Source organism: Corvus brachyrhynchos, unplaced genomic scaffold (genome assembly GCF_000691975.1).
Source record: "Corvus brachyrhynchos isolate BGI_N302 unplaced genomic scaffold, ASM69197v1 scaffold17, whole genome shotgun sequence".
NCBI lineage: Eukaryota > Metazoa > Chordata > Aves > Passeriformes > Corvidae > Corvus > Corvus brachyrhynchos.
This window is the reverse complement of record NW_008240046.1, coordinates 13,388,942-13,414,593: the sequence shown is the minus strand read 5'-3', so window position 1 is coordinate 13,414,593 and position 25,652 is coordinate 13,388,942. Positions and strand designations below refer to the sequence as shown.

The 25,652-nt window shown below is 38.0% G+C and overlaps 1 protein-coding gene across 1 annotated transcript in view; it reads left to right on the top strand.

Moving 5' to 3' along the window:
- The window catches only part of TENM3 (teneurin transmembrane protein 3), a 1,268,339-nt gene that overhangs the window by 1,181,083 nt on the left and 61,604 nt on the right, over positions 1 to 25,652 (top strand). The window contains exons 16-21 of the mRNA XM_017744521.1: positions 119 to 329; positions 864 to 965; positions 1,111 to 1,305; positions 2,650 to 2,850; positions 5,799 to 5,984; positions 21,674 to 21,820. Of these exons, the coding sequence (XP_017600010.1) occupies positions 119 to 329; positions 864 to 965; positions 1,111 to 1,305; positions 2,650 to 2,850; positions 5,799 to 5,984; positions 21,674 to 21,820 (1,042 nt within the window). The remainder of the gene's footprint in view (positions 1 to 118; positions 330 to 863; positions 966 to 1,110; positions 1,306 to 2,649; positions 2,851 to 5,798; positions 5,985 to 21,673; positions 21,821 to 25,652) is intronic.

Here is a 25,652-nt window from a genome sequence, read left to right as displayed (position 1 = left end):
TTCAGCTCCTGCTTCCCTACTCCAAAAGGAAACTCTTGGTCTAAATATAAGCATATTGTCAGGGTGGTGCCATGGTCACCCCATGACTCATCAAGCTCCCATCTGTTCTTCATTGCAGTATGACTTTGTGGAGCTCCTGGATGGCAGCCGGCTGATTGCAAGGGAGCAACGCAACCTGCTGGAGTCAGAGCGAGCAGGACGGCAGGCGAGGTCCGTCAGTCTCCACGAGGCAGGTTTTATCCAGTATTTGGATTCTGGCATCTGGCACCTGGCCTTTTATAATGATGGGAAAAATGCAGAGCAGGTGTCTTTTAATACCATAATTATAGGTAAGCATAATCTTTAAAGCTCTTACCAAACACTAGCTTCGGGTCAGGTTTTTTAGGAATACATGGATAGGTTTCCATAGTTAAATGACCTGACTTTATTTTTTTCCAGGCTTTCAATTTATAGTGTTTCTCTTGCTGCTCAGAATAAAACACAGAGTATATATTTTAATTTCTTCATCTAAGGCATAAAGGTTTTAATTTCTTAGTCTAAGGCATAAGGGATGTACCTTCTAGTGAAACAGTGCTTGAAAGGAGGACACTGTTTTGAAGTATTTATTAAATGGCACAGGGCTAGATTTAAAGTATGGAGCTCATATAGTTTTACCCTTATAATTTTAGCCTTTTTGTTGGAATATAATGTCCTAAGACACTGGGGGCATCAGCAGTAGAAAATCACAGCTATTCATGCTCTTCAAACAAAACAAATGTAAACACTTCTCAGAGCGAGAACACGCTGTCAGTTAGTAGTGGTTCAAATGATAGGTACTTCATGCAGTGGGCACCTGTGAATTATCCTTCTCTTTTTCCTTTTAGAGTCTGTGGTGGAATGCCCCCGAAATTGCCATGGTAATGGTGAATGTGTTTCTGGATCCTGCCACTGTTTTCCTGGGTTTCTGGGCCCCGATTGTTCAAGAGGTAAATCATCCCAATGCTTTTCTCAAGTCAGTTTAAGCGAGCCTGAAGACAAATACATCAGAAAAGCAACATCTTGGATGTTCTTCTTTATAAAGCTTTGGTGAAGATCTTTATTTTGATTGTTGTGCTGTGTTCTGTCTCACAGCAGCCTGCCCAGTGCTGTGCAGTGGCAATGGGCAGTACTCCAAAGGACGCTGCCTGTGTTACAGTGGCTGGAAGGGCACCGAGTGTGACGTGCCTACGAGTCAGTGCATCGATCCCCAGTGTGGGGGACGGGGCATTTGCATCATGGGCTCTTGTGCCTGCAACTCTGGGTACAAAGGAGAAAACTGTGAAGAAGGTAAATGCATAAATATTTACTCCAGCACCAGCTGTTGTTGGTCAGGTTAACAGCTGGCACATCCAGCTCTATGAATTTTTCTAGATCTTACGCACTAACCCTGTCTCTTAAAAAATCATTTTAGAATACTACAAATCAAGTTTTGGAATCACTAGTATCACTGAATTCTATAGAATTATTGTACTCTATGTATTCTCAAGTAAGCAGTTGGAAAATTCAAAGTTATGTGCATGTAATGTTTTTGGTTGCCAGCATACTTGGGTTTTGTCTGGCTGAAGTCAGCTAAAAAGAAAGCACATAAAACACATATGTAGGAATTCTTACTGAATTTCCCCAGTATAAAGCAAATCACTAATTTACTACATTTGTTAGTAGTCTTTTCCACAGACCAGATTGTGGAAAATGCTGATTCCAATGCATCAGAGGGAAAAATGATGCATCATTCTTGTATTCCAGAGATGTGCATAATAATATTCATTCTGGTGTACTGCAAAATGTGGTTCATTTTCCATTCTATTTTTTTAGGGAGTAAAAACTGCTATTTTCTTCCTCAATCAAATTGATTTTATTGATCTCCACATACAAAGTAATGCAATTAAGTCTCTGGAATTAAATTTTCAGACCATTGACCCTACAAGTGTAACATTTTATTGAGTCAAATTGCTAAATTAAATCTCATCATCTAAAGCACAAGTGAATTAAGACAGATAGACAGTATGTCACTCGTTCATTTCTGGAACAAGCTGAGGGTCCTATATAGCTGTCAAAACTCTACAGCGGTGGATTGGGTCAGTTACACCAGGGAATAGTGATGCAGAGAATGCAGCACTTGTTACACTATGATTAGGCAGAGTCAAGATTGGTTGCCCAAGACCCAAAGCCAATCTTGCTGTAATTCAGAAAAATAACCAAACTTTGAAAGATTCTCCATTAACTCAGTGGTAATCTGTGGTTGTCTAGGTGTCAGTTATGTGCATGCCCAAATTTCACAGTATCAGAAAGTGATGTGAAAGGGAGGTGTTTTTAAAAGGAAAATTGCAGCTATGCAAGAAGCGATGACAAAGAGTGATTTACCTTGTAGCCAGAGAAGGGAGGCACAAAATATCTTAGTCCACTCTGTCTTTTCCTCATTCATTGCGATGAAAGGAACGTGGACTTCTCAGCTTCAGCTTACTAATGTTTACTTTCAAGATGAGTGCAGTGCTGCCTATTTCATAAGGTCTTGAAATGTGAATTAAGCCCAAATATGCTGTTAGCACTTTTGGGTTGATGACTCATCACTATAGGTTGATGACTGTTGTTAGGATTGACAGGTTTAAGCTGATCTTTCTCGTCTCCCTGCAGCGGATTGCTTGGATCCAGCCTGCTCCAGCCACGGTGTGTGCATCCACGGCGAGTGCCACTGCAACCCGGGCTGGGGTGGCAACAACTGTGAAATCCTGAAGACAATGTGCTCTGACCAGTGCTCTGGTCATGGCACCTACCTTCAAGAGAGTGGTAGCTGCACCTGCGACCCCAACTGGACAGGTCCAGATTGCTCCAATGGTAAGAGTTAAAACCACTGGCATTTTATAAAATGTTGATGTCTTGAATAGCAGCATTTTAATGGCATTATTGTGTTAGGACCTGACCTGCTGAGCTGATTGATGTCTTTGAGTTGACTTCAGCATGAACTGTAAATTGATTCAAAGGTTCAAAACAATTGATGAGTTTGAAGGATTTGAAAATCAATACATTTGTTTGTGTCTTTTAGCTGCCTTCATCGGGTAACTTCAGGTATTTCACATGCAAGTTCTGAATGTTCTTTGCGTGATATGTGGATATTGTTCTAATACATCTATTTAGAAACTTAAAAACTACACTAGTGAAACCAGGGATGATAACATTTTAAGAATCTCTCCAGCTAATCTGAGGTATTTTTCTTGAAAAACAGATAGCATTCAAGTTTGAAGGCAAAGGGAATGCAAGAATGAATCTTAAAAAGCTTTTGAGGCAGGGTGCAGGCTGCCCGGGTGGAAGGAGTTGATAGGAGTGAAGAAGCAGAGGAATTTCTTGAAATATGGAACTGAGCTTATTAAAACCATAGTCTGAGCTTAGAAACAAAAGAAGAAAACTAGAGGTACTATCAGAAAGAGCAGAATCTAAATATTTATAAAGTATGACAGCAGCTTTTTGACAAATATGAGTTTTTAGAATATTGTTTGGTAGCCACATATCAAAAAAGAAATCTTGTTTAACTGTGAGATGTGTATTTGTCTAAAGCAGTTCATCTAAGAACTCAGACGTTTTGTTAATGAAAACTGAACACATGGGCTAGCTGGGTTTATGCCAGCTTATGAATAAATATAACATTTTCATGAGGAACCGTCTTTTTAAAACAAATGTACTTCCTGACCAGGATCTGTGATACTCCATAATGGCTTATGCATACGAGAGTGATAGAGTTCCAAACATGCAAGAAAAAGTGACAAAGAGAAGAAAATGTTGTCTCCTGTGAAATTTGTTTAGAAGAAAAAATCTTTTCTGACCATTTCTAACACTAAAAATGCCTATTTATGTTAGACCCTGTCTAGTTCTCAGGCAAAACATGGATCCCCTGTTTACTGACACATTGTCCTCTACGTGTTTTTTGATGACCAGTTATGCTCCACCTTTTACTTATGTTTCATGGAATGATTTGTCATTAAAATAACATAAAATATTTCTGATCTCAAATATCTCAAGTGTGTCAGACTCACAAAGGAGCTTTGTAAAAATGTGCACAGATTATTTGCTGAAGCTGTGCAACATGACCTTCAGAAGAGTGCACTAAAAAAGTAAATCTTACCCATAAACATGTTGTTAAGCTGCTGGATGAAGAAAAGAATGAGTTATTTCCATCAGAGGGTTTTATAGGTTTGAAATCAGCAGAGCTTTCCTCTATCTTCATCAGCAGTTTGTCCGTTAATTAGCCCTTCAATTCCACTTCAATTAAATTAACTCTAATTAATAAATTCATTACAAAGATTGACGCACCTTGCTCAAAGCTAGTGTGCTAAAAGCTGATAAACACCTTCACCCTAATGAAAAATTGATTAGATTGAAGAGAAATAAACCTTTCTTTCTCGGAGCTGCAGTGACGTTTTGTGACTCTGAAGTTAATCAAACCATCTCGCATCTTTTAATCAAAAATTTAATTCAAAATAGATATAAAATGCTATATAGTTGGTGGGGGGGAAGGGAGGGGGAAATTACAGCTGTCTTTCTCCATAAAGGTTTTGGGTTGTTTCTTACAGGAAATGTCACAGCTCCTTGACGCTGTGTTTAATGTTCCACAGCACTTTGAGACAGCAGGGAAGAAAAACACTGTTGATTGGGAAACTGGAAACCTTTCTTGCACTGAATGCAAGTTTCTTTTGCTGTTAAAAATAATTTTGATCTTTTATTACTAAACTACTTGCTGTTTTTCACACGAAAACAGAAACTAAATATAGCACTTCTATGAACCAATACATGGCTACAGCCAGCTGTATGCCAAGGAACTAAACAAGTCCCTCAGGCTGTATTGTATTTCTTTGTTTTTCTGTTTTCTGCTTAGCAGAAGTAAAGTTTGCTGGAGTCTGACTAAATGAACCAAAACTGTAAATGCAAAATCTGGCAGTGTAAATTATCATCTTGTATTAGCTGGGACTTAATATGCATTGTTTGGCCTCTGACTACCTTTGGCTGTTAACATATTTTTCAATTATTCTATCAGATACAAGATCCTGTTACTATATGTAAATGACAAGTTAAATTGCTGTATGTTGTTTTATTTTTTTAACAAAGTATTATTGAAACCAGACTGTTTCAATATTGAAATCAGCTGTCACTGATACAAATTTACTGAAAGTAAAAGAGAATGATCTTTTACACTTTACAGATGTGTCAGTGTGTCAGCATAGTGCTAATTTGTCTCACTAAGGCTGATTCTTTATAATGAAAAAATGTGTCAGAAATGGCACATTTTAACTTTGAAAGAAAACAGCGAGAAGAGTATGGAAGGGAAACCTTGCTAAAATGAACTTCGTCATATTCGATTTTGACTCACAACAGACAATGATCTAGGTATGTGTTACATTTAGTCACTATGAGTACCATGTAAGTTCTGGTAGGTCTAAGTGCCATATAATCTAAGATACAAAAAGTTACTCTTAAGAAATATGTGAGCACAAAAAACCTGCTTGAAAATTACTGCAAGCTAGCGAAAGAGCTGTGGACACTTAAACATCGCTAAAGTCTGCTGACTGATTAAAAGAGCATTAGCAAAGAGATAAAGCTCGGTGCTTTCTGCTCTTTTGAATCTTACATGGAAATGTCTTTCACAGTAAATTCCTTTGATTTAACTTTCAAAGATTTTGCCTTTCTTATTCTTTACATGTCGAATTAAAATGTAGCACTTCTAATTAAAGCATTCCCTCTCTCTCCCCTGTGCTTCCTGCCTCCTTCTCTGCCCCCGTCTCGTCTGAATGCAGAAATCTGTTCGGTGGACTGTGGCACGCACGGCGTGTGCATGGGCGGCACGTGTCGCTGCGAGGAAGGCTGGACGGGCACAGCCTGCAACCAGCGGGCCTGCCACCCCCGCTGCGCCGAGCACGGCACCTGTAAGGACGGCAAGTGTGAATGTAGCCAGGGATGGAACGGAGAGCACTGTACCATTGGTAGGCTGCCTATGCTTTACCCTGTCTTGGCTGCAAAATTCAAACAGCCAGCGCTGCTGGCCACGGCTGAATAAGAAGTGTATTGCTTTGAAGGATGTTTCTTCAAACAGAATATTTGCATGTGTCAGTCTGTGGAAAAGAGTTGATGTTTTAAGAAAGGAAATGGTTATATAATGGCTCATCAGTTCTTCATACCTAGTTTGCCATGAAAAGAAGGTAGAAGAATTTCCTTTTCAATCTTTTCCCTTTAACTGCCTTTCACTGAGGAGGAGGTTACTTTTGGTTTGAACTGTAAATATACTATTTGATTTGTGCTTTTCTATTTTTATGTGATAGCTTTATGTCTTTTGCAAATGAAGCTTCCTATTGTTTTTCTTTCTTTTTTTCTCTTTTAAGGAGAAGAAGCTCTAAAAAGTGACTTGCCTACATAAAAATGTCACTTCCACCATGTAATAAATGTGATCTAACTGCCCAAAATTATCTTCTTGTCAACGTAATGTTCTATTGTAGAATGCTGTCAAATTTCTTACATGTTAATAATGTAACAGTAGTTTAATACAACTGATTGAGAAGAAGCCATCCTTATTACAGCTTCTGTGTTTCTGTAACCAAGCTAGTTCTAGTGCCTGAAAACCTTTGGAAGTTGCTATACCTTTCTCAGTGGAGCTTTTCTTACCCAGTCCATTTGTCCCATATACAGCAGGATATCCTTCTCCACTGCACAGGCTTTGACAGTGAGCTAGCATGAGAAATTATGCGTGTAAATAGGAGGGCTAAGAAAAAGTGGAGCTGCAGTCCTGAGAAATTCCCTTCCACACTAATTTCCCTTTGTGCGAGGTGCTGCATGTCTGTAACAGTGGAGTAGAGTCCTATCCAAACAATTTTTATCTCAGCATAACCACACAGAGAAACTTCTGCATGACAACAGGTAGGAAGCACAGGCAAAGGAACTGGCAATGGTCTGCATGTAAGAGATGACTAGTTTGCACTTTGGTGAGTGGAGAGCATTGCATGAAGCTCTTTAAAGGCTGTGAAAGGAGTGACAACATGACTGAAATATTTATGGGACACATCTCCCAAGTACAAGAAGCATCATGGCTAAGCACTTTGAGGTGGATCGAATTAGCAATGAAAGAGGTAGCCACAGGTCAGACAAAGGCAAGCATAACACTGAGTGCTGAAGAAATCATGAGTAATCAGAAAAATCAAAAAAAAGTCCAATAAGCAAAAAAACCCCACACAGTTCTATGTTTGGATAGATGGAGGAGAGATGGTTAAAAGAGGTGATGTAGCTGAAGCAACAATATAGGACAGTAAGTCTAACTGCAGTGGAGCTGATGGATGTGAATGTAGCATGATTTGCTTTTGCCACAAGCTAAAAAGAGGCTGGAGAATTTTAACTTTCATGGAAGTTTTGGAAGGGCTCTAACTCTGAATGTGTTGGCATAACTGAGACATGAGTATCTAGAAAACAGAAAACCCAGGCTGTGTTCCTGGGTAGTTTACAGCCCTGACTGGGGGGCAGGTGGTGATCCTGTACTTGGTGGTTGCGAGAAGCAGTGCTAAGAGCTTTGAAGGCAGGGAAAATGAGAGCCTGTTGCAGCTGTATTAATTAATACCCACATCATTGCACCAGGAAGATGAGGCAAGGTTTTCTTTTTTAGAAGGAAGTCAGGTGTGAAAGTAGTAAGATTGACTAAAGAATTATTTTTTATAGCAATCACAATTGATTTTTTTAAATTTGGTTGGTTGGTTGGTTTTGGGTTTTTGTTATTTACTAATGAAATTGTTCAAACATACAAGGGAAAGGTAATCAAGGTGCATCTACAGAATCCTAGGGAGAATCTATAGGGTTAACGTTTTTGAGGAGCTTCCAGAAAACATGCTGACAAAGAGAGTAGAGGGGTGGGGAGAGAACTGCTTTCTTAACAATAAAAGAAAGTAAATATTTAGAAGTAGGATAAAGCCTTTCCCTTGACTGCTTTAACTTGACAACGAGCAATTACTCAGCAGATCACTCTGCTGTTGGTCTCACTGACCTTGGCAGCATTTCAAGGGTTGTAGTTATATACGGATGAACTGCTCTTGAACAATTTTTCCAACATATTAAGCACAAACAAGTTTTTCCTTAGCACTGGGCAGGCAGGTCTGTCTTCCCACCTGTTTATTCTTTAAATGGGTGTTTACTTTGTGGCTGCTGCTGTAAAGATAGTTTGATTTGTTTATATTGCCCTTACAGCCTCCAAGGCAAGTAAGGAGGCACAGGCTTTAGGCTGCTGTTAAATTTAGTTTTTTAGAGCTGTTTTCTTCAGGAGCCCCATGTTACAGAGAAGCCAGGTCGTTTTACTGCTCGTTTTCAACAGTATTTCAATTTAGTGGGGGGAAAATTGCTGCCTCCTTAGCTTGGCAGATGAAGAGTCAATTTCTTTTCTCTCATCTACCCTACAGTAGGTAGTAGCTCTTTCTGAGCAATAAATTTCAAAACACAAGGGACTTCAGAATATTTCTCTATGCAAACCAGTTTTTTATTGTCACCCTCCATTTGTAACCCAGGCATTTTATGCTACTTACAACTCTCTACTTAGTAGCAGAATATTTGCATAATTCGTGTTATGTGTATGAACGACTCCTACTCACTCTCCTTTTATATGTCTGAAAATAAACAATTGCACCCTTCTTATTTCTAAAAGTCCTTAACCATTTAGCTGCGGTACTGTGAAGTATTTTAGAAATGCAGATGTGTTTCTTTGTTGCAGCTATTAGCTGGAAGCTATATGAAGTGCAACAGCCAAAATTAACATCTTCTTTGGGAAAGGAATGTTCCAAAGAAATTGTAAACCTTAAGGGCAATTCACTTTACTCACTTTTTGGGAAAGGAATAGCCTTCCAGACCTTTGGCTGGATGTACAAAATGGGGCAGATGTGTCTGCACTACTCACAGAGGCCCTAACTGGAATATATACTGAATCATCTGAATCCATAGCTCATTTGATCAAAGAGTTTTTGGTATTTTTGTGAAGCATGAATGCCATTCAAAATGGTAAAAAATGTTTTGCACCTCAGCTAACAATTTTGATGTATTTTTAAATGCTAACTATCTGTCCAGTCTCATTTTCAGTTAGCCCACTGTTTGTATTGTAAGTTGACATGTGTTAAAACATAGAATGAAGGAAAAAACCAAACCTGTCTCCTTAATTAAAGCAAGGTAGTCCTTAGTTTTATTTCTCTCTAATATCATTTAAATTCTAGATTGCTTCTTGAGTTATGCTGATTTTTACATATACTTCAAAATATTTGAATGGAATTTAGTCAGAGGAAATTCTAATTATTCTAAACTGCCGGATACCTATTTCATTGTCGGTGGTTTTTTTACTTCAATACTTCAAGTTGTTGGGAAGAAAAATTGTAGGTGATTGCAAAGGTTTGCTTTTTTTTGTTCAGAAAAAATTTAGACATCTGCTTATCTGGGTTAAACATCGGGGTTTCCCTAAGGCTGAAGATGACAAGACTGGATTGGAGAAATTATATACATATATGTTTTATATACCTTGATATTTGATAGAGAGTAGACTAAATAAAGTGGGGAGGGGGGAAGTCTATCTTTTTGAAGCAATGTGTATAGTAAGGTGGACAGGATTGTTTTGACTAATGCAGTAAACCTGATGTGTATTGCTGATATCCACTGTTCTGTTATGGGTCTTTGGCACAGGGTAGTGCCACTTCAATAGCACACCTGATGTCAGCACACTTGTGAGTCACTGCCTTTGCTGTGAATGCATACTTCCACATATTTATATCAAAGATGTTCAGCAGATAAGTACATGCTCAGCATTTTGATAAATGAATCTAATAGGAATTAGCAAAACTCAAAACTTGGTACTAGTGTTCAGGATCTTAGAGGTTTGAACTAAACATAGGCAGTGTATGTTTCAAATATTAAACAACTTAAGGCACCTAAGTTGCTTACTGTCTCTTCCCTCTGGCGAACTGTAGTCGTAAAATCATAGGATCGTAGAATAGTTTGGGTTGGAAGGGACCTTTAGAGGTTAACCCCACTGCAGTAAGCAGCAACGTCTTCAGCTAGATTTGGTTGCTCAGAGCCTCATCCAGCCTGGCCTTGAATATTTCCAGGGCATTCACCACCTCTCTGGGCAACTTGTTCTGGTGTTTCACTACCCGCACTGAACAAAACTTCTTCCGTAAGTCTTGAATCTACCCTCTTTTAGTTTATTACCCCTTGTTCTGTCACAACAGGCTCTGCTAAAATGTTTTAATGTAATGTTTTACAATTTCCTGTAACCCCATGAGAACAGGTTAAATCAACAGTTCACTGCAGAGCTGTGGAAAATCACCTGTCGATTGTTTATTTGGTCTGGAAGTGACATTCACAGGTCTGAGGTGAAAATCCATATATTATTTTTTGAAGCTCAACCTGCATCTCGATGGGATACAAGACCACAGATGCACAGCTGGTGCCCAGGTGATAGCCTGGATGAAAATTTGCTCTGTAATTAAGTTTTCATAACACAGTTGTGCTAAAGTATGGGGTTTTTTTCCTTTGTGTCCTGGCTTGCAATGAGTTCAGTGACCCTCTCCTGTCTGAGTAGTTGTTTTGTGAGATTGGAACAGATACTATTTCAGAAAGTCTATCATTTTTTGTGATATTACTGTCATGTACCATGAGTATATTAGGTAACTGTCATAGGAAGCCCATAAATATGAATACTTTTCCAGCTGCTTTTCCATTAAACTCTGTTAGCTGAATGAAATTAGTAAATATGTTGGTGGAGAAGCTGCTGTATTGATGTGCTGTGTAACAACTCACTTTTACAATGCAGCTTAATTTTTTCTATAGACTAAATTTGTTTTAGCATAATCTAAATTGCAAATTTGCCAATTTGCATTAAAACTATGCCTTCTTGTTCAGAATTGTCAACACCTCTTTTTTAAAAGTCTTTAACATTAAGCATGGGTGGGTAAGACCATCTGTTTATAAAGCTTGCCTGCAGCTCCATTACTTAACACAAGACAGGTTACAGCTGTTTAATTGTTATCATGTTGAACGATTATCTTTCAATCCAAAATTAATATTTGTATATGTATGCATGGAAAGCACATCATTAAACATAAATGAGCTAAATGTGGATTAATGTGATTAAACATTCACATTAATCCCTCAGGAGGGCTAAAGTTAGCATCATGGTACTTCCATGCTACTTTTGAGTGCTGCATGAGGCTGCTTTACCTGGTATGCAGAACTGAAAATCAAAGCCAGTGGTGGTTTACTGGGAAGTGTGCAGCTTATGTTTATATTCCAGTGAAGACCAGAATCTGATTTATTTTCTAAGAATTTCCCCTAAAATTTAGTTGGGGAAAAAAATAACAAGGAACAGGAAATTATTTATTTTAACCTTTTTCTTTGCATGAAAAGACAGTAGCATGACATTCAAATAAGTCAAACCAAAAAAATAAATTTTCCTCAGCAAGAGATTTTCTAGTTTCATCTATTTTAGCCAGAAAAATGGGAATGTCATCTGGTTTAGATATTTAGAATGATGAGGAAAATGAGTCTAGAGCACTTTCCCATAAGTGGGTTTCTGTTAGCACAGGCTATTCTGGTGACTGATTAAAATGGTTTTCTGGCTAGGGACAAACACAGAGGCATCAGTGTGCTGGTTTTCCATGTGACCACAGTCAGATCAGCATAAGCACAGAAGTACAGCAAGTGTAGAGGGATGCTAAGACAGAATCTCCTCCAATAAGTTCTATGGCCTGCACCTGTTCCCTTCAGCACGTGTTTAGCTTAGGGCTCCTTCTCTTACAGATTTCAAATATGACTGCAGGGAAATGACACCTTATCTCTCTATAAGATCAGAGAGCAAGTAAAGACAAATGTGTTCCTTCAGTTAATTAAATGAAGTGCTGATAGAAAACTTGATATGGCTATATATCATTCCACTGTACATTTTTGACACATGGGCTAGACAGAGTAAGTCATGGACTAGTTTGATCTGTCTTCTCTACATTTGCACGTTAGTGGGAGAGCAGCACAGATAACCAGTATTATGATGCCCACTGTCATTTCAGTGCTGATGCTAATTGCCAAGCATGGCTTACTTTTCTCAGAAGTTTAAATTACTGACAATATTCACATTTCAGAGTGGTTTAATGTGTCACATATTTAATGTACCTTAGTACATGCACAGGAATTTTCCATAAATTTTAAGGGTTTTTTTTTAAATTTAGAATTTAGATTCTTTTGAAATTCTTGTCCCTCAAATTGTAATAATTACTCCTGTATGAATATATTCTGTAATTATCAAAATTCCTAAATTTATGTTTTTCTTTAGTTATGGGTTCATGGAATTATACCTGAATGCAAGTTTCATCTTAAAAATAAGATTGTATCTGAATGAAGGTATGACCTTTGACATTCAAATAGTTTTTATCAGATAAAATCAAATATTCAAATATAATTATATCCAATATCAATTAGTTTACCACAGTACTGTGAGTGAAACCCTAGTTTCAAAACACCTGACTGCCTTTGCAGTTGGGATTTCACAACAATATTTATACCTCTACCCTCAATACAAAAAGCCGACAAAGAAGAGGTGAAGACATTTTGGCACCCAGAAGACTGATAACCACAGTTTAACTAGATTTCATGAAATTTAGAACAAATTTGGCTTTTATCTTTCCTATGCCTAAAGGGCACGTTATTAGTTTGCCAGGCCAAGCTTTGAATATGCAAAATATCTGTACATTTGGTAACCATAAAAATACTCAATTACCAGGTGAATTTAAGATACAGCATGCATTTTTGGAACTGTGAAAAAAAGGGAGTTATTGGTCAGGCCTTAACACATTTCAAGACCAAGTATCTCAAATACAAATTAACTGCTAGCATACTTTAAATTGCTAATTGGTTAATTTGCATTTAAATGAGGACCACATGTGAAGTTCAAGTTAGGCACATTTTCAGAAAGCAGCAGAATCCTCTGAGATGTGAAGAATTTTAAAGTGCGTTGCAAAGCTTCTTTGAGCTGAAGTGGCCAGAGAGTAAGTGCTTTTGTACGTCGTATACTTGCATGCTGGTCAGACCACATTCCATAAATACTGTCAGTCAGGGAGAAAGATGGAAACCATAATGCTTCCCACCCTGATCCATGCCCTGATGTGTTTTCAAGTCAAATTTATCTTTCAGTTCTTAATGTAAGTGTCAGGTTTTTACCTGTATCTGAGGCAGGTCTTCACAAGTTTGTTGCTTCAAATGGGCATTTGAACATCTTCAGCCTGTACATGTGAGATAGTTTTAACTCTTTAACGGTGTATACCCTTCCTTCAAAATCTTCTTCCAGTTAAATAGATGTTAAGTGGGGAACAACACTGCTCATGATCTTACCAGCAGTCCCAAATTTCCTATGTCTATTACATCCTTAATAGTAACTGAACCTTTTATTCTAATATATATGTGGCTTTCCAGTAATAATGATTAGAAATCTTACTTTACAGTAAAATTGGGATGGTCTCCAGAACAAAAAATCTAAAGGATAATGGGCTTATGTGCCTTTGTATATAAATCCCATAAATGATTGCTGCAAAGAACGGTTGCAATTTTGGCAAGGGATAAATTGCAGTGAAGTCAGGTCTCTCTGCAGATATTTAAAATGCATAAATTATTAAGAAGGTATGAGTTCAGGGTGATGACTGTGTTTTGGCCTGTGTAAGGAGGAAAAGAAATAAAATTGTGTGAAACTATAATTCCATCCATGTGCTCTCCTTTACAAGAAGGGCAAATCTGAACATATGGTATGTCTAAGACAAGGTTCTTATAAACTCAGAGAATGGATGACGACCATGAGCTGCTTACAGTGGAAGAACATGTGCTTTCAGTACTGTTCAGTGATGAATAGAAAGAATTGCATTTGCAAATGATACCAAAGCCTGCTGCCCCCAAGCACTTTGGAAGATAGGACAAGAATTTAAAATTACTTTGACAAATAGCACATTCTATGCAGAAAAATAGGGTACAATTCAACAAATGCTGGATTCTGTGCTTAAGAATAATCGGCTGCAGAAATCCAAGATAGGAGGCAGTTTGCCAGGCAGAAAAAACTGTAGGAGATGCTGAATTTGACATGAGTGAACCTTTCTCAAGACAGGCTAAAGAGTATCTTTAAAATTTTATGAATGTTGGACTTCTGCAAGTTTTTTGGTAGCTCCTCAGAATTTGCATATGGATGCATGCTTTTCTTAGTCATTCTTTGGGTGGGAAAGCAGTTGCCTAAAGGAATCAATATGCTATTCCCTAAGTCTGCTGTGGGTAGGATAAGAAATGCTGGATTTAAATATTACAAGGGTTATTTGGGGTTTTAGGTTCAAAAGGTGGTTTAATTGTCGAAACAGTTAAGCTGTGACTGGATGGAAATGAGAGGAAATAAGGATGATCTTCTAGCCACATCAGGAGGAGTAAACCACTGTGGACTGTCTTGAATAGATTAGAGAAGTCAGACCAGAACTGTCAACTCTGAGTTTTGTACCAGTTCCCCCAAAACAAGCACCAAAACTTGTTTACAGACTGCATTCTCCCTAAAGCTTGCAATAAGTTTTCCCTTTTGCTGGCAAGTGCCTGTGAAACCACTGATAAAGTGTATGCCTCATCCCCTGCTACTAGTTGGCTGCACAGGGAGTAAAAAGTAATGTTCATAAAAAGAGACTGGTGCACAGGGTGATCTGGTTAAGGATGATTTTGAAGAACTGGATTCCACCCTTGATTCTACCATGTATTTTCTGTTAGTTGTTCACAAATGCAGACTTTAAAGAAGTGCTCTCTGACTGTTCTTAACTTTCTGGGAACAAGACTTGCACATTTGTGAGTTGCTAAAATGTTGGTTCATGTATGAAATACTATATAATTCTAAGTATTCCAGAAAATCACGTCATAGATGCTTGTAGCCAAGTGAATGGAGACTTCTCACTCTGATCTTTCTTTGCTTTAGTTACTGGTAAAATGAGGTAAGAATGTATTCTCTTCATACCAGTGGTATGAAGATACTGCGCTAAATAATTGTGACTTAGGGAGGAAGGTGATAGGAAAGTTTGCAAGAGAGCTGTTGCTTCTTTGTTTAGGTTAGCATAGTGTACCTGCTACTAGGGCATCAGCTGTTTGTTGTTTGTGAGAGAATGCATGCTGAATGAGGACCGTGAACTCTGCACATTCACAAGGGAAGAAAACTTCCATAGGTAGCCATAAACCCATCACTGCCTAAATTTTGGACGCTTGACATGGCCACTGTCATGGTATTCTTCTAATGTGTTAAGGGGTTTTTTGTCATGTGGATTGTAAACAAAATTTTATACAAATACTAAAAATTAATGCAAAAAAGTGAAGATATTAAAACTTTCTACCTCTAAACAAACAGATAAATGTGTGGGAAGCTTAAGGGAGACAGTATGGTAACAACATAGCATAGTTTGCTTCCGGTCAGCTTTTATTCCAAGAAAAACATGCCATCTCCCTGTATGACACTTGGTGCAAGGTTATGTGAGAGTGCAAACGTGACTGATGCAAGTTATGTCATTCACATGTTCCTGTAGAAGATGGGTATCTGAGAGCATGAAGTTTGTGTGAGCAGCAGAGGTACTTAGGCAGACATTCACCAGGAAATGGGAACTGCGATAAGGAGTTGGGGGAGACAAGGAGAAGAAGCAAAGCAGAGCTTGCTCCGAGAGGAGTAGAACAGTGTTCTTCACTGTTGCTGCTACTGAAGAAATCTTCATCATCTCTCTTTTCTTTTCTTCCCCCCTTTGGTTCTTTTCTTCCCCTATTTTGGTTCTCTTTTCTGTTTCTAATTTCTCCTGTTTTCTTTTAGAGGGAGAGGCTGTAATCCAGTAAGGAAGGGAGAAAGCTGATTGTGTTGGTGGAGAGGAGGGTTTCAAGGTGTCAAAAGTAAAAAACCTTAAAAAAAACCTAGTTTTTTGTTTAGGCCGACCTAGATCAATATGGCTTTGGTCACATTCATTTGTGGTTTTGCCTCATGTCTGGTGGTGCTATGAGGTTAAATCTGCTCTTACAGCAAAGTAATTCATGACTCTTGTGGAGCTGTTGAGTTGACACTGTAACAGGACAATATATACATTACAAAACCATGGGGCATGTTACACTCTAGTGTACAGATTACAAAGATTATGATGGGTGAAGATGTCTGATGGAGGATAATGATTTAAACTAATAGAGATATAAATTCGCTATACAGCATTTAGAAGCATGTCACCATTGTAATCCCATATGACAGAATAATCAGAATAAAGCAGTGTTACAAGTACCAATTAGGGAACATTAAATCAATGGGTATGTGACTCATGCCGATTTAAACGGGAGCTGATTGGAATAAATGGATTTAATATGTACTTTTATTCTTAGGGTATTCTGTCATACCTGGAGGAAGTAGGAAAGACACTGACTTACATCTCTGATAGGAAACTAATGGGAGGCATTAAATCAAAAAAAAAAAAAAAAGTCAGGGTTCCGAGTGGTTAAGAACTATGCTGTGTTAAATGTGGATTTGCCTGACTGTTACCGGTTCTTTGTAAAATCAGTTATCTGCCACATATTTATGTAAATACCCACACAGATTGATCATTTGTATTTTATGTTGTATGAATTTTGAATGCCACTTAGAGCTCCTTGGACTTCTGAGTAGCCTAGAAAATGTACAAATCTTATATCTTCAGTTTTGTTTTTCTTTTTTTCATTTGGACTTATATGATGTCCCTCTACTCCTGGAAATAATAGCAAGATTTTAAATGGCACAGTGTTAAACTCTGCACAAATACCCTTGTACATATATTGCCTGGTCTGTAATTAGACTTTTTAAGGGCATAAAATAACATATATGTGCCAGATGTGTAAATATCTTGCCAAGATGCTCCATCCTACTGAAGTGCTCCAAATCCCGCCTGGAATTCTCTATACAGAGGGGAAAAGGGCTTGTGTTTCGCATTTCCACACAGGTTCATTCCTCTTTCAGTTCCAGTGCCATGAAGATAAGGAAGACAGCATGGCTAGTTAAACTTCACTGCAAAGTTATACAGTTTTTGGTCATTCATTTTCTGCTTTATGATTTTTCCACAATGCTGCGTATTAGCCACAATAGTTTCTAACATTGTCCTTAATGTCAACTGACTGTGAGTAAAAGGATGCTGGAAGGTAGAACTTGTTTTCTGAGCATTATGGTTTTGTGGTTTGGAACTGACATCTTATAGGACTGCTGGATACAAAAAAATCTTAAAGAGCATTTTCTTCATCTATCTTGTATTTCAGGGCGGTTGTTTTGGTTGTTGTTGTTTTGTTGTTGGTTGGTTTTGGATTTTTTTAAATGAAGATTGGATCTGAAAATAAATAGTATCTGGGGGCCTGGGATTGCAGGGACTGTTTTCAGTTGCCTAGGAGGTTTTTTTAATATTCCCTTACCTATCCTTACACTTGTAGAGGCATTTAATGTTTTATTGGTGGACAGATGCATTCCCCAGACAGACCTGATTGCTTTCATTTTATGAAATAAAGCTTGATTTTTCCGCCACACATACTACAGCATGTTTTAAGCTGTGTAGGGACAAGGGGAGTTACACTGGATGAGTAAGAGAAGAATTTGATCCACTCTGAAATGTAGCTGTATCACTTTTCTTTTTGTTTGTGGTTAATGTGAAAAGCTACCTAGTTTGTTGCTGCTGCTCTAAATGTTCTGTATTGATGTTTTCATCTTACTTTGTCTTGCATCAATGTTACCATTATAGGGAAAAAAAAAAGAAAAGGCTGTGTAGTGGACACCGGACACTTTCTTCAAGAAAAAGGGACTAGAAAGTTTCCCCCTCTTAGTTGTAGCAGTGACACTGCCTCCTAATATGTACCTTACCACCTCCCTCCTTGGACTCGAGCAGCTTTTTTTGGTTCATCCAAACTGGAGGAAAGGCTATAACTGGAAATGCCTGTTACCCATCCAACGGGATCCTAGCAAGTGACAGAGAACTTGCCAGACAGGGGCCATCATCCCTCAGGGATTTAGGAAGGTCAAATTTTAAAAGAAAGAGGGCCTGTGAAGGCTGTGTTGAGAGACCTTGTCCACAGCAAGACCAGGGGATTGTATCCAACGTTCCTGGCTCAGTTTGTCCTGTCCCACTGCAATGGTCTGTAGAATCCCATCACCTTGGGCGTGGGTGGCTGGCTTTGGTAGCCTGTGATGGACCTGGTGGCTTTGCTATATGGCATTAACCCCTTTCACACAACTGCAGTTGATGTCTGTTTCCTGGAAGGAAGGAGGGAATATGTTACCCATCTGTGCTGTGTCTCATGTATTAAAAGTAGGCCCTGCTGCTTGAAATCCATCTTATGCTCTGTATGTCATTCATCCATCTGCCTCCTCAAATCTTTTGTGAAATGTTAAGTGTCATAACTTACGAAAAAAAGTCTGCTATCCTTGTATATACCGTGTTATTTATTTTTATACATCTAAAGCCTAAGTGTAATTTTCACCTGCTTTTCAAAATGAAATGGATCATCACGCTACTCACCTCACTACACCCTCTTCCACCCCATATTTACAATACAGCTTATTTTACATACTTGGTTTGTGTGCTCAGAAGAGTAACTGCGACTGAATTGAGGCAGAAGAAAAAAATCCTCCTAAAAATCCTGTTAATCCAAGATAGTGTGCTGTTTATGATGTCAGAGTCATGAGTGACCTGTAAACCAAAAATCTTCCTGCATGGTTAGTGTTTTAAAGCTCATAAGCTAAGGAATTGCTCTTACGTTGTGTTGAAAATTGAATTTTTTAACTAGCTTTGATTGTATTTTTGTTATATATAAAAATCAAAGCATGTGAAGAGAAGTCAGAATAAAATGTAGTCTCAGAAAGGTAGCATCTCTTTTGCTTGTGCAGGCCTACTTTCTAAAACAGTTTCATTGATTCATGATGATGTTTGCTGGAAAGAGAAATCCTTGCATTTTAAAAGCTCTGAAATACATTTTCATTTTGTAATGTAAGACCTCTCAGGTGCACCTGCTTGATTTGCATGTGAATTCTGAACAGTTCTTCTTTCATGTGACACTTCTGAAATGTCTGTCTGTTTTTTTTTTTCTTTTTAATTCTCAAGCTCACTATTTGGATAAGATAGTGAAAGGTACTGTATATTTGCTCTTTGACATGCCTATATCTACATGTTTGGGTTTTTTTAATATTAATATATAGTTAAGAACATCCTAGTCTGGGCAAAAGAATCTTCTCTTACATACATTCCATGGATTATATAAATAACTCATACGGCTTTCAACTCATCTCAAAATTTTGCTTCCGTTACATGGTAACACTTTATCAGTAATTATACATTTATATACAAACTGTATACATGTATTAGATTTAATCTGAACCAATTACTGAAGATAGTATTCATTTGCTGTTTGGAACGGGGGTTTTTTGTTAGTTTTGTCATTGGACCTCTACGTACAAAACCCTAAATATTAAGAAAACACAGCAAAGTGGTACTCTTGTCATAGAACAAGTGTCATTAGTTCTAGAGAACAGATTAATTATAGAGATGTGTGTGTTTATCAGTCAGATCAATAGAATTCCCGAGGCTTTTAAGCTTTTGATTATCTGAATGTAGAAAATCTATAGGAAATTATGACTTGTATCCTGTATGAGTCTAGAAAAATCTTTTATGGTCTTTGCAACATTTTCAATTAAGAGGTTCAAGGATGCAAAAGCCTACCATGAAACAGCAAAGATTCTTGTATCTTCAGTTATGGTGAAAAATTGACTTAGAAAAATGTTTAAAATATTCCTACCCCTCTTTCCCCAAATATCTTCCTCTATTCCTTGTGGTTTTTTCATTGGAATATGGCAATATTGATGGCAATATCCAGGCTTTCACACAATAAGTCTTGAGTGTACCCAGTCGACTCCTAAATTGCTTTGTCAGTATTGCAATTATATATGTAAGTCTTCCGTAAGTCAAATAGAAGCAATATTAAGAAAAAAATCTACCTCAGTACATTAACAAATACTATTAGCAGCTGCAGTCTGAAAGTATAAAAGTAGCAAGACTAATTTCAGCCTGACATGATGGCACTATATCCATAACTGTAGCATCCCCATCCTTCCTCACAAGAGGTTTTCCAGGTTTTCCTGATTCTCTTCTAAGAGTGATTTGACAAGAGTTAAGCACCCTTTGTAATTTTTTTTTCTGGGAATGTTTGTAATTTGGAGCTGCAGGGTTAAAAGAAGTCAGTAAGTTGAAAACTCTTTAGAAGGACAAAAACAACTTACTTCTGAAAAACTGCTCTAAGCTTAACCAAAATGGATCAGTAGGTCAGTTCACAAAGATAGGTGCTCTAAAAAGTGAAAAACTGTTTACCCAGTTACTTAGGGGTTTGGATGAATGTTTACAGAAAATTGGTGTGTCCAGAAATATCTGATTTGTAGCCACCTTCTCATAAGATATTTAGTGCCATATCTGTACTTGCTTCTGTCAGTGTCTTATCATAGTCATAGATAAGGAACACCGAAATCTACATATTTATAGCGTTGTCATCCTCATACAGATCATGTTGGCTGCATGCCAGATTTCATCACTAGGAAGTGACAGATACTGTTTTTTTAATGCAATGTTAGACTGAAAACAATTATCGATTTTGGATATATTAAATTATGTTAATTGTTTCCCAAATTTTCCCTCCTTGGCCATAAAAGCAGACAAGATAGGATATAAAGGTAACAGCACAAAAGCCTTAGGGAGATTGTCACAAAAAATCACTCTCTGCTATCTGTCTTGAAGCACGTCACTACCGTGTTTTTGTTCAGTCTATCAATGTTTATTGTGGTCCTTATGGTATTTCATTTTGTCCGTCCTAAGTAATCAAATACGCACAGCTATTACATTAAGTTGGAAATCCTGTTGGTCCTGTCCCATCCGTATGCAGCCTGAATCCTAATGTTTGTTAGAATAGATGCTAAGCTGCTTCACTATTTCCTGGGCTTTGCTTATTCTGTGAAAAGGAATGTATTTTTGGCATAAAGTATAGTCATTAAAACTGACCTATACTTTGTGCAATTATTTAACACACTGTAATTTCACATGAATACACGGCAACTCTGAGACCAGATAAAGTTAACCTTCTCTTTTATTACTTGCCTAAAATCATACTCATTTTCCTACTTAAGAATTTGGAGGGATTTATCCATAATAACAGGGAGTTTAAACATTTGTTCCAGTAAGTAATCAGTACTGCATAGAGCAAATAATGATCTATTCTATGAGCACAGAAAAATGTATCATTTTACACAGCTGTGTTTGCACTATGCACTCATCTCTTGTTACTTTGAAAAAAAAAAAAATTTAAAAAACCAAACTTAATTTTGTCTGGCCTGCAGGTATTTAGAGGATTGGTGCATTTATTTCCTGCCTGTACAGGTAAGTGGTGTCTCAAGTGTCAGGCCAATCAAAGATGCCACTTTGTTAAGAATTACGTTCCCCAGGTAATGTTGCTGTTCCACTCCATGTGCAATTACAGTCTTTGTGCTGTTCTTAAGGCCTGTTCCCAATAAGTGTCCCTTGTTTGTATTTTTTTCTCTTTTTATATTATTACAATATTTAAATCACTTGTGATTTCTCTTTGTCTGTTTCAACAGAGGGCTGCCCTGGATTGTGCAACAGCAATGGGAGATGCACACTGGACCAAAATGGCTGGCACTGTGTCTGCCAGCCAGGATGGAGGGGAGCAGGTTGTGACGTAGCCATGGAAACTCTCTGCACTGACAGTAAGGACAATGAAGGAGGTAAGAGACACCAAGTGGATCTTTACCTCTGGGGAGAACATGTTGAGGAATGGAGATTTTTCAGTCAGGTGATTAAATACTGCCATGAGAACCATGCACACGTTTTACTCGCTCTTACGCCTGTAAGAATATGCCATGGTCTTCAGTGCTTCTTTATGGCATGTCAGCAAAGCCTTACAAGCTGCATATGACAGACAGGTGGGATGTGTACTTAGACAAAGATGGGTGTCACCTTAGTTTCTCAGCAGTGTTCTTTTATACTGGAAAAAAACATAGTTTCAACCCAGTGAACTGTTGTAGAGGGGAAAAAAAGGAAGGAGTTCAAAACTTTCAGTGACCTCACAAGGAAGTCGTCCCAAGAAAACAGGCCGAACTGTGAGTTTACAGTTTGAACTATGATGCAATTGCTGGAAACAATTGGTTGCCCAGCCTACAGAGATCTCACCTCTCCATAGCCCATGAATGCTCAGGTAACTGACAGGATGCTCTCAGAAGTCTTTTTTTTTTTTTCCAGCTTACTTTTCCACAGTCTGTCATTCAGGTGACAGGTGACAGTCTGCAGCGAGATGCAGGCAGGACTGCTAACTTAAGGAATCAATCTACAATTATTGTTGTAGTCTAGGGAAGCTAGAGGGGCTGTAACTTAGCATGACTCCAGAATCACATAAAAAAAAACCCCACAAAAACAAGATTAAATGTGAATGCAGTCAAATATTGGATCAGCATAATGCTTTTATTGTCTGTCTTTCTTCCCCTTCTCTCATCAATTCTTTTTGCTTAACACCTTCAGATTCAGAGAAGAGATAAAAACTCCATTAGGGCCTCTGGATGATGATAAAGTCATCTGGGACTTTGTCTTTCCATTTTAGACTGCATGTGCCTCTGCAACTGCTGGTTGACTCTTTCCTCTCATATCCCTACTGCAGCTGGGATCTTAGACATCACAAACTATAGATAACAGCAGCATTTACTTCCTGAGGAAAATAAATAACATGTGTAAAACTGTGCTCCTGTACACATCATTTGGCTTGTCATCCTTCTACATTACATATTATATATTTTGAGGCAGTTTTCCATACTTAGGGCCCTAAACAGTCTGACCCAGATTCCACACAGAGATGTGCTTGTTTGGGGAATTAAGTTCAGGTGGGACAAGGAATTACAAGATAAGGAAAAAAGAGAAACCTGCAAACATGAAGAGAGACAAAGCAAGATGGAGGAGAAACTAGGTGGAAGCATAAAGAACTTGGAGAAAAACACAGATTGTGAAGGGAACAAAACAGGAGAAGACATTGAAAGCCCAATAATAGACTAAAACAGGTTCAGTAAATGTTAGAGATCATATAAGGATGTGACATATGAGAGCAAGAGTCAGGAGCAGGTAATGGATTGGTAGGAGGAAGAAGAACAAGGTGAACAGGGATGCATGTAAATGGAACAAGAGAAAAGAAGTTGCTCCTTCAGACCAAAAACAGTAATAGCTTTTTGTGGGGAAAAGGAACAAGGAATTGGAGCAGAACAGTCTAACAGGATGACTTAAAGAAGAAAGAACAATTTGGGGAAAAAATAGCTAATGCTGGTGTTTTGTTGCATTTTTCTCTCTCTCATTTTCTTTTTTCATTATTGCCTTTATGGACATCATTGTGCAGCTATGCATGAGGAAGGGGTTGGCCAAGCCCTTGTTTTGCCATGATTGACCTGTGTTGTGCAATTTGTCAATGGCATTTCTCTTAATTCATATGCTTCAGTACAGAGCATATTCACTTCTGGTTTTGACTGTGGCTGAGGAGAAGGGTTAAAATTTAACAATTAAATCAAATTAAAATGGAAGTATACCTAACAAAACTGGGGAAAGAAAGTCTCCTTTGTAAGCTACCTGGAAAGATAAGTATTTCTTCCCTTTCCTGCGATCAACCCACTTACCTCCAAGCAAGGCATTAAAATTTCAGACAGCTACAGGGACTGACACAAGTATTCTTCTGCTGTATTTGTTTATTGTGGGAGATTAGGTTATCTGAGCACTTGTGCTGAATTCATTGTATGACTCTGGGTAGTGTGATCTACATCTCACTAGGCTCAGTGGTTACATAATTTATCTCAGTTATTGTCTATTTGATATGCTGTGGTTAGTGTTTATGCTTTATCCTACACTGGGTAGAATATATTTCATAAATTAATATGAGCAGAGTTCATTAATAAAAGTGTCTGCTGTTCCTTTGATTCTTAGCTCTTTCTGGGACTGATTATTCAAATTCTGTGAACATGAGCATCCAAAGGATCTCAATGGGAATATTCTCCATAGGAAATTCTAATGGCATCAAGGCATACCTGAGTATTTTCCCTTCTGGATACTATTGGTATATGATGGGATGATAATTACTTATCTTCCTTTTAATACAGATTTTTTCAGAGTCTTGGAAATAATTTCCATTCTTGTTAAGGCTCACTCTTTATTTTCCCCTGTATTTGACTGGATTTTTCCTTACATTTTAGCAGCCCACAAGGAAAGTGTGTGCAACAAGCAGATCTTAGCCTGAATTAAACTCCTAATGACTTTGTGAGGAGAGGGAAGTCAGAGCTGTGTGTGGGTGGAATAAGCCTAACTTCTAAGGGGAAAAAATGTGTCACTATTATACTTTACCAAAGTGGGCCATGCTTTGTTATCACTGTAGGAATAATAAGAAACAGGAAAAGTCACTGTTTACTCTTTAGTTTAGACGATTGAACAAATTCCTTAGTTAAGTTTGCTTTTTATTAGCTCCTATCCAGTTATTTAGAGTAGTTAAAAATTTCCACGAGCAAAATTTAAGGGATCATTAATATTCTTTTTTTGCTGAAACAAAAATAAACACTGTAATAAAGCAAAGCATACTTAGCACTACCGTGTTTTTTAGTTACTTGCATAGTCTAGGACAGCCTGTTCCTGGCAAACATTGTCACAGGATAGCACAAATTCAGCCTAAAGATTGCCTAAACTGGGGCCTCTTCTCTGATAGTGGCTAATAGCAATTGCTTAGCAAAACATTATAATAGGGTAGATGTGAATTTATATTTTCTTTTGTATGTTAACAGACTGCTAATTAAAGTAAGAAATTACTGCCACTGAATGTTTTGAATGCCAGAAGAGTTGCTAAGTGCAAAGATAATCCAAGCTAAGGAAGTCTCAGGAAGTATCTACTTGAACTAGGAGTGATACAGTGGCATACTCATGTTCTCTGGTTTGTGCTCCAACACTTCCCATTATTCTTCAGCTTTTTGTTTGCATCTATGGCTGCTGCTGAATGCTGGGTTCATATATCCATGGGACTTATCCACAGTGGCTCCAAGATTTCTTTCTGGAGTGAGAACTCATTTGGAGCCCCACATTCTATATTTTAGGCTTCTTCACTCAACAGTAGTGCAGAATTTCAGTACACTATAGGTATGCTTGTAAAGATACCGCAATAGTAACATTGAGCGAGGTCCTTGCACACTGTTTAGGAATAAATAAAGGGCTGTTTGTGCTTTTGTGGCTTTTCTGACCAGCTGTTCCCACAAGCAGTCATTTTGATGTCTATGATTGAGTCCACTCATTGCAGTCTGTTGCAAAATTGCAGTACGTGAGGATAACTGAGGTTTGTTTTTACAGTTTTCTTTCCTTTCCTGTCTCCTGCCTTAGTCTGCCTGTCACCAAAATTGTCCTGCTGGGATGGCCAGATCAAGAATGTGATTTATGTAGGTCCTTGGCCACCACCTCCCCTTGACACTGGCAGATCTTTTGCCCAGGACTTACTTTGTACCTCTATTTTTCTTCCTACAGCAAACAGTGCCGCTGATACATCCTACTTTTTAG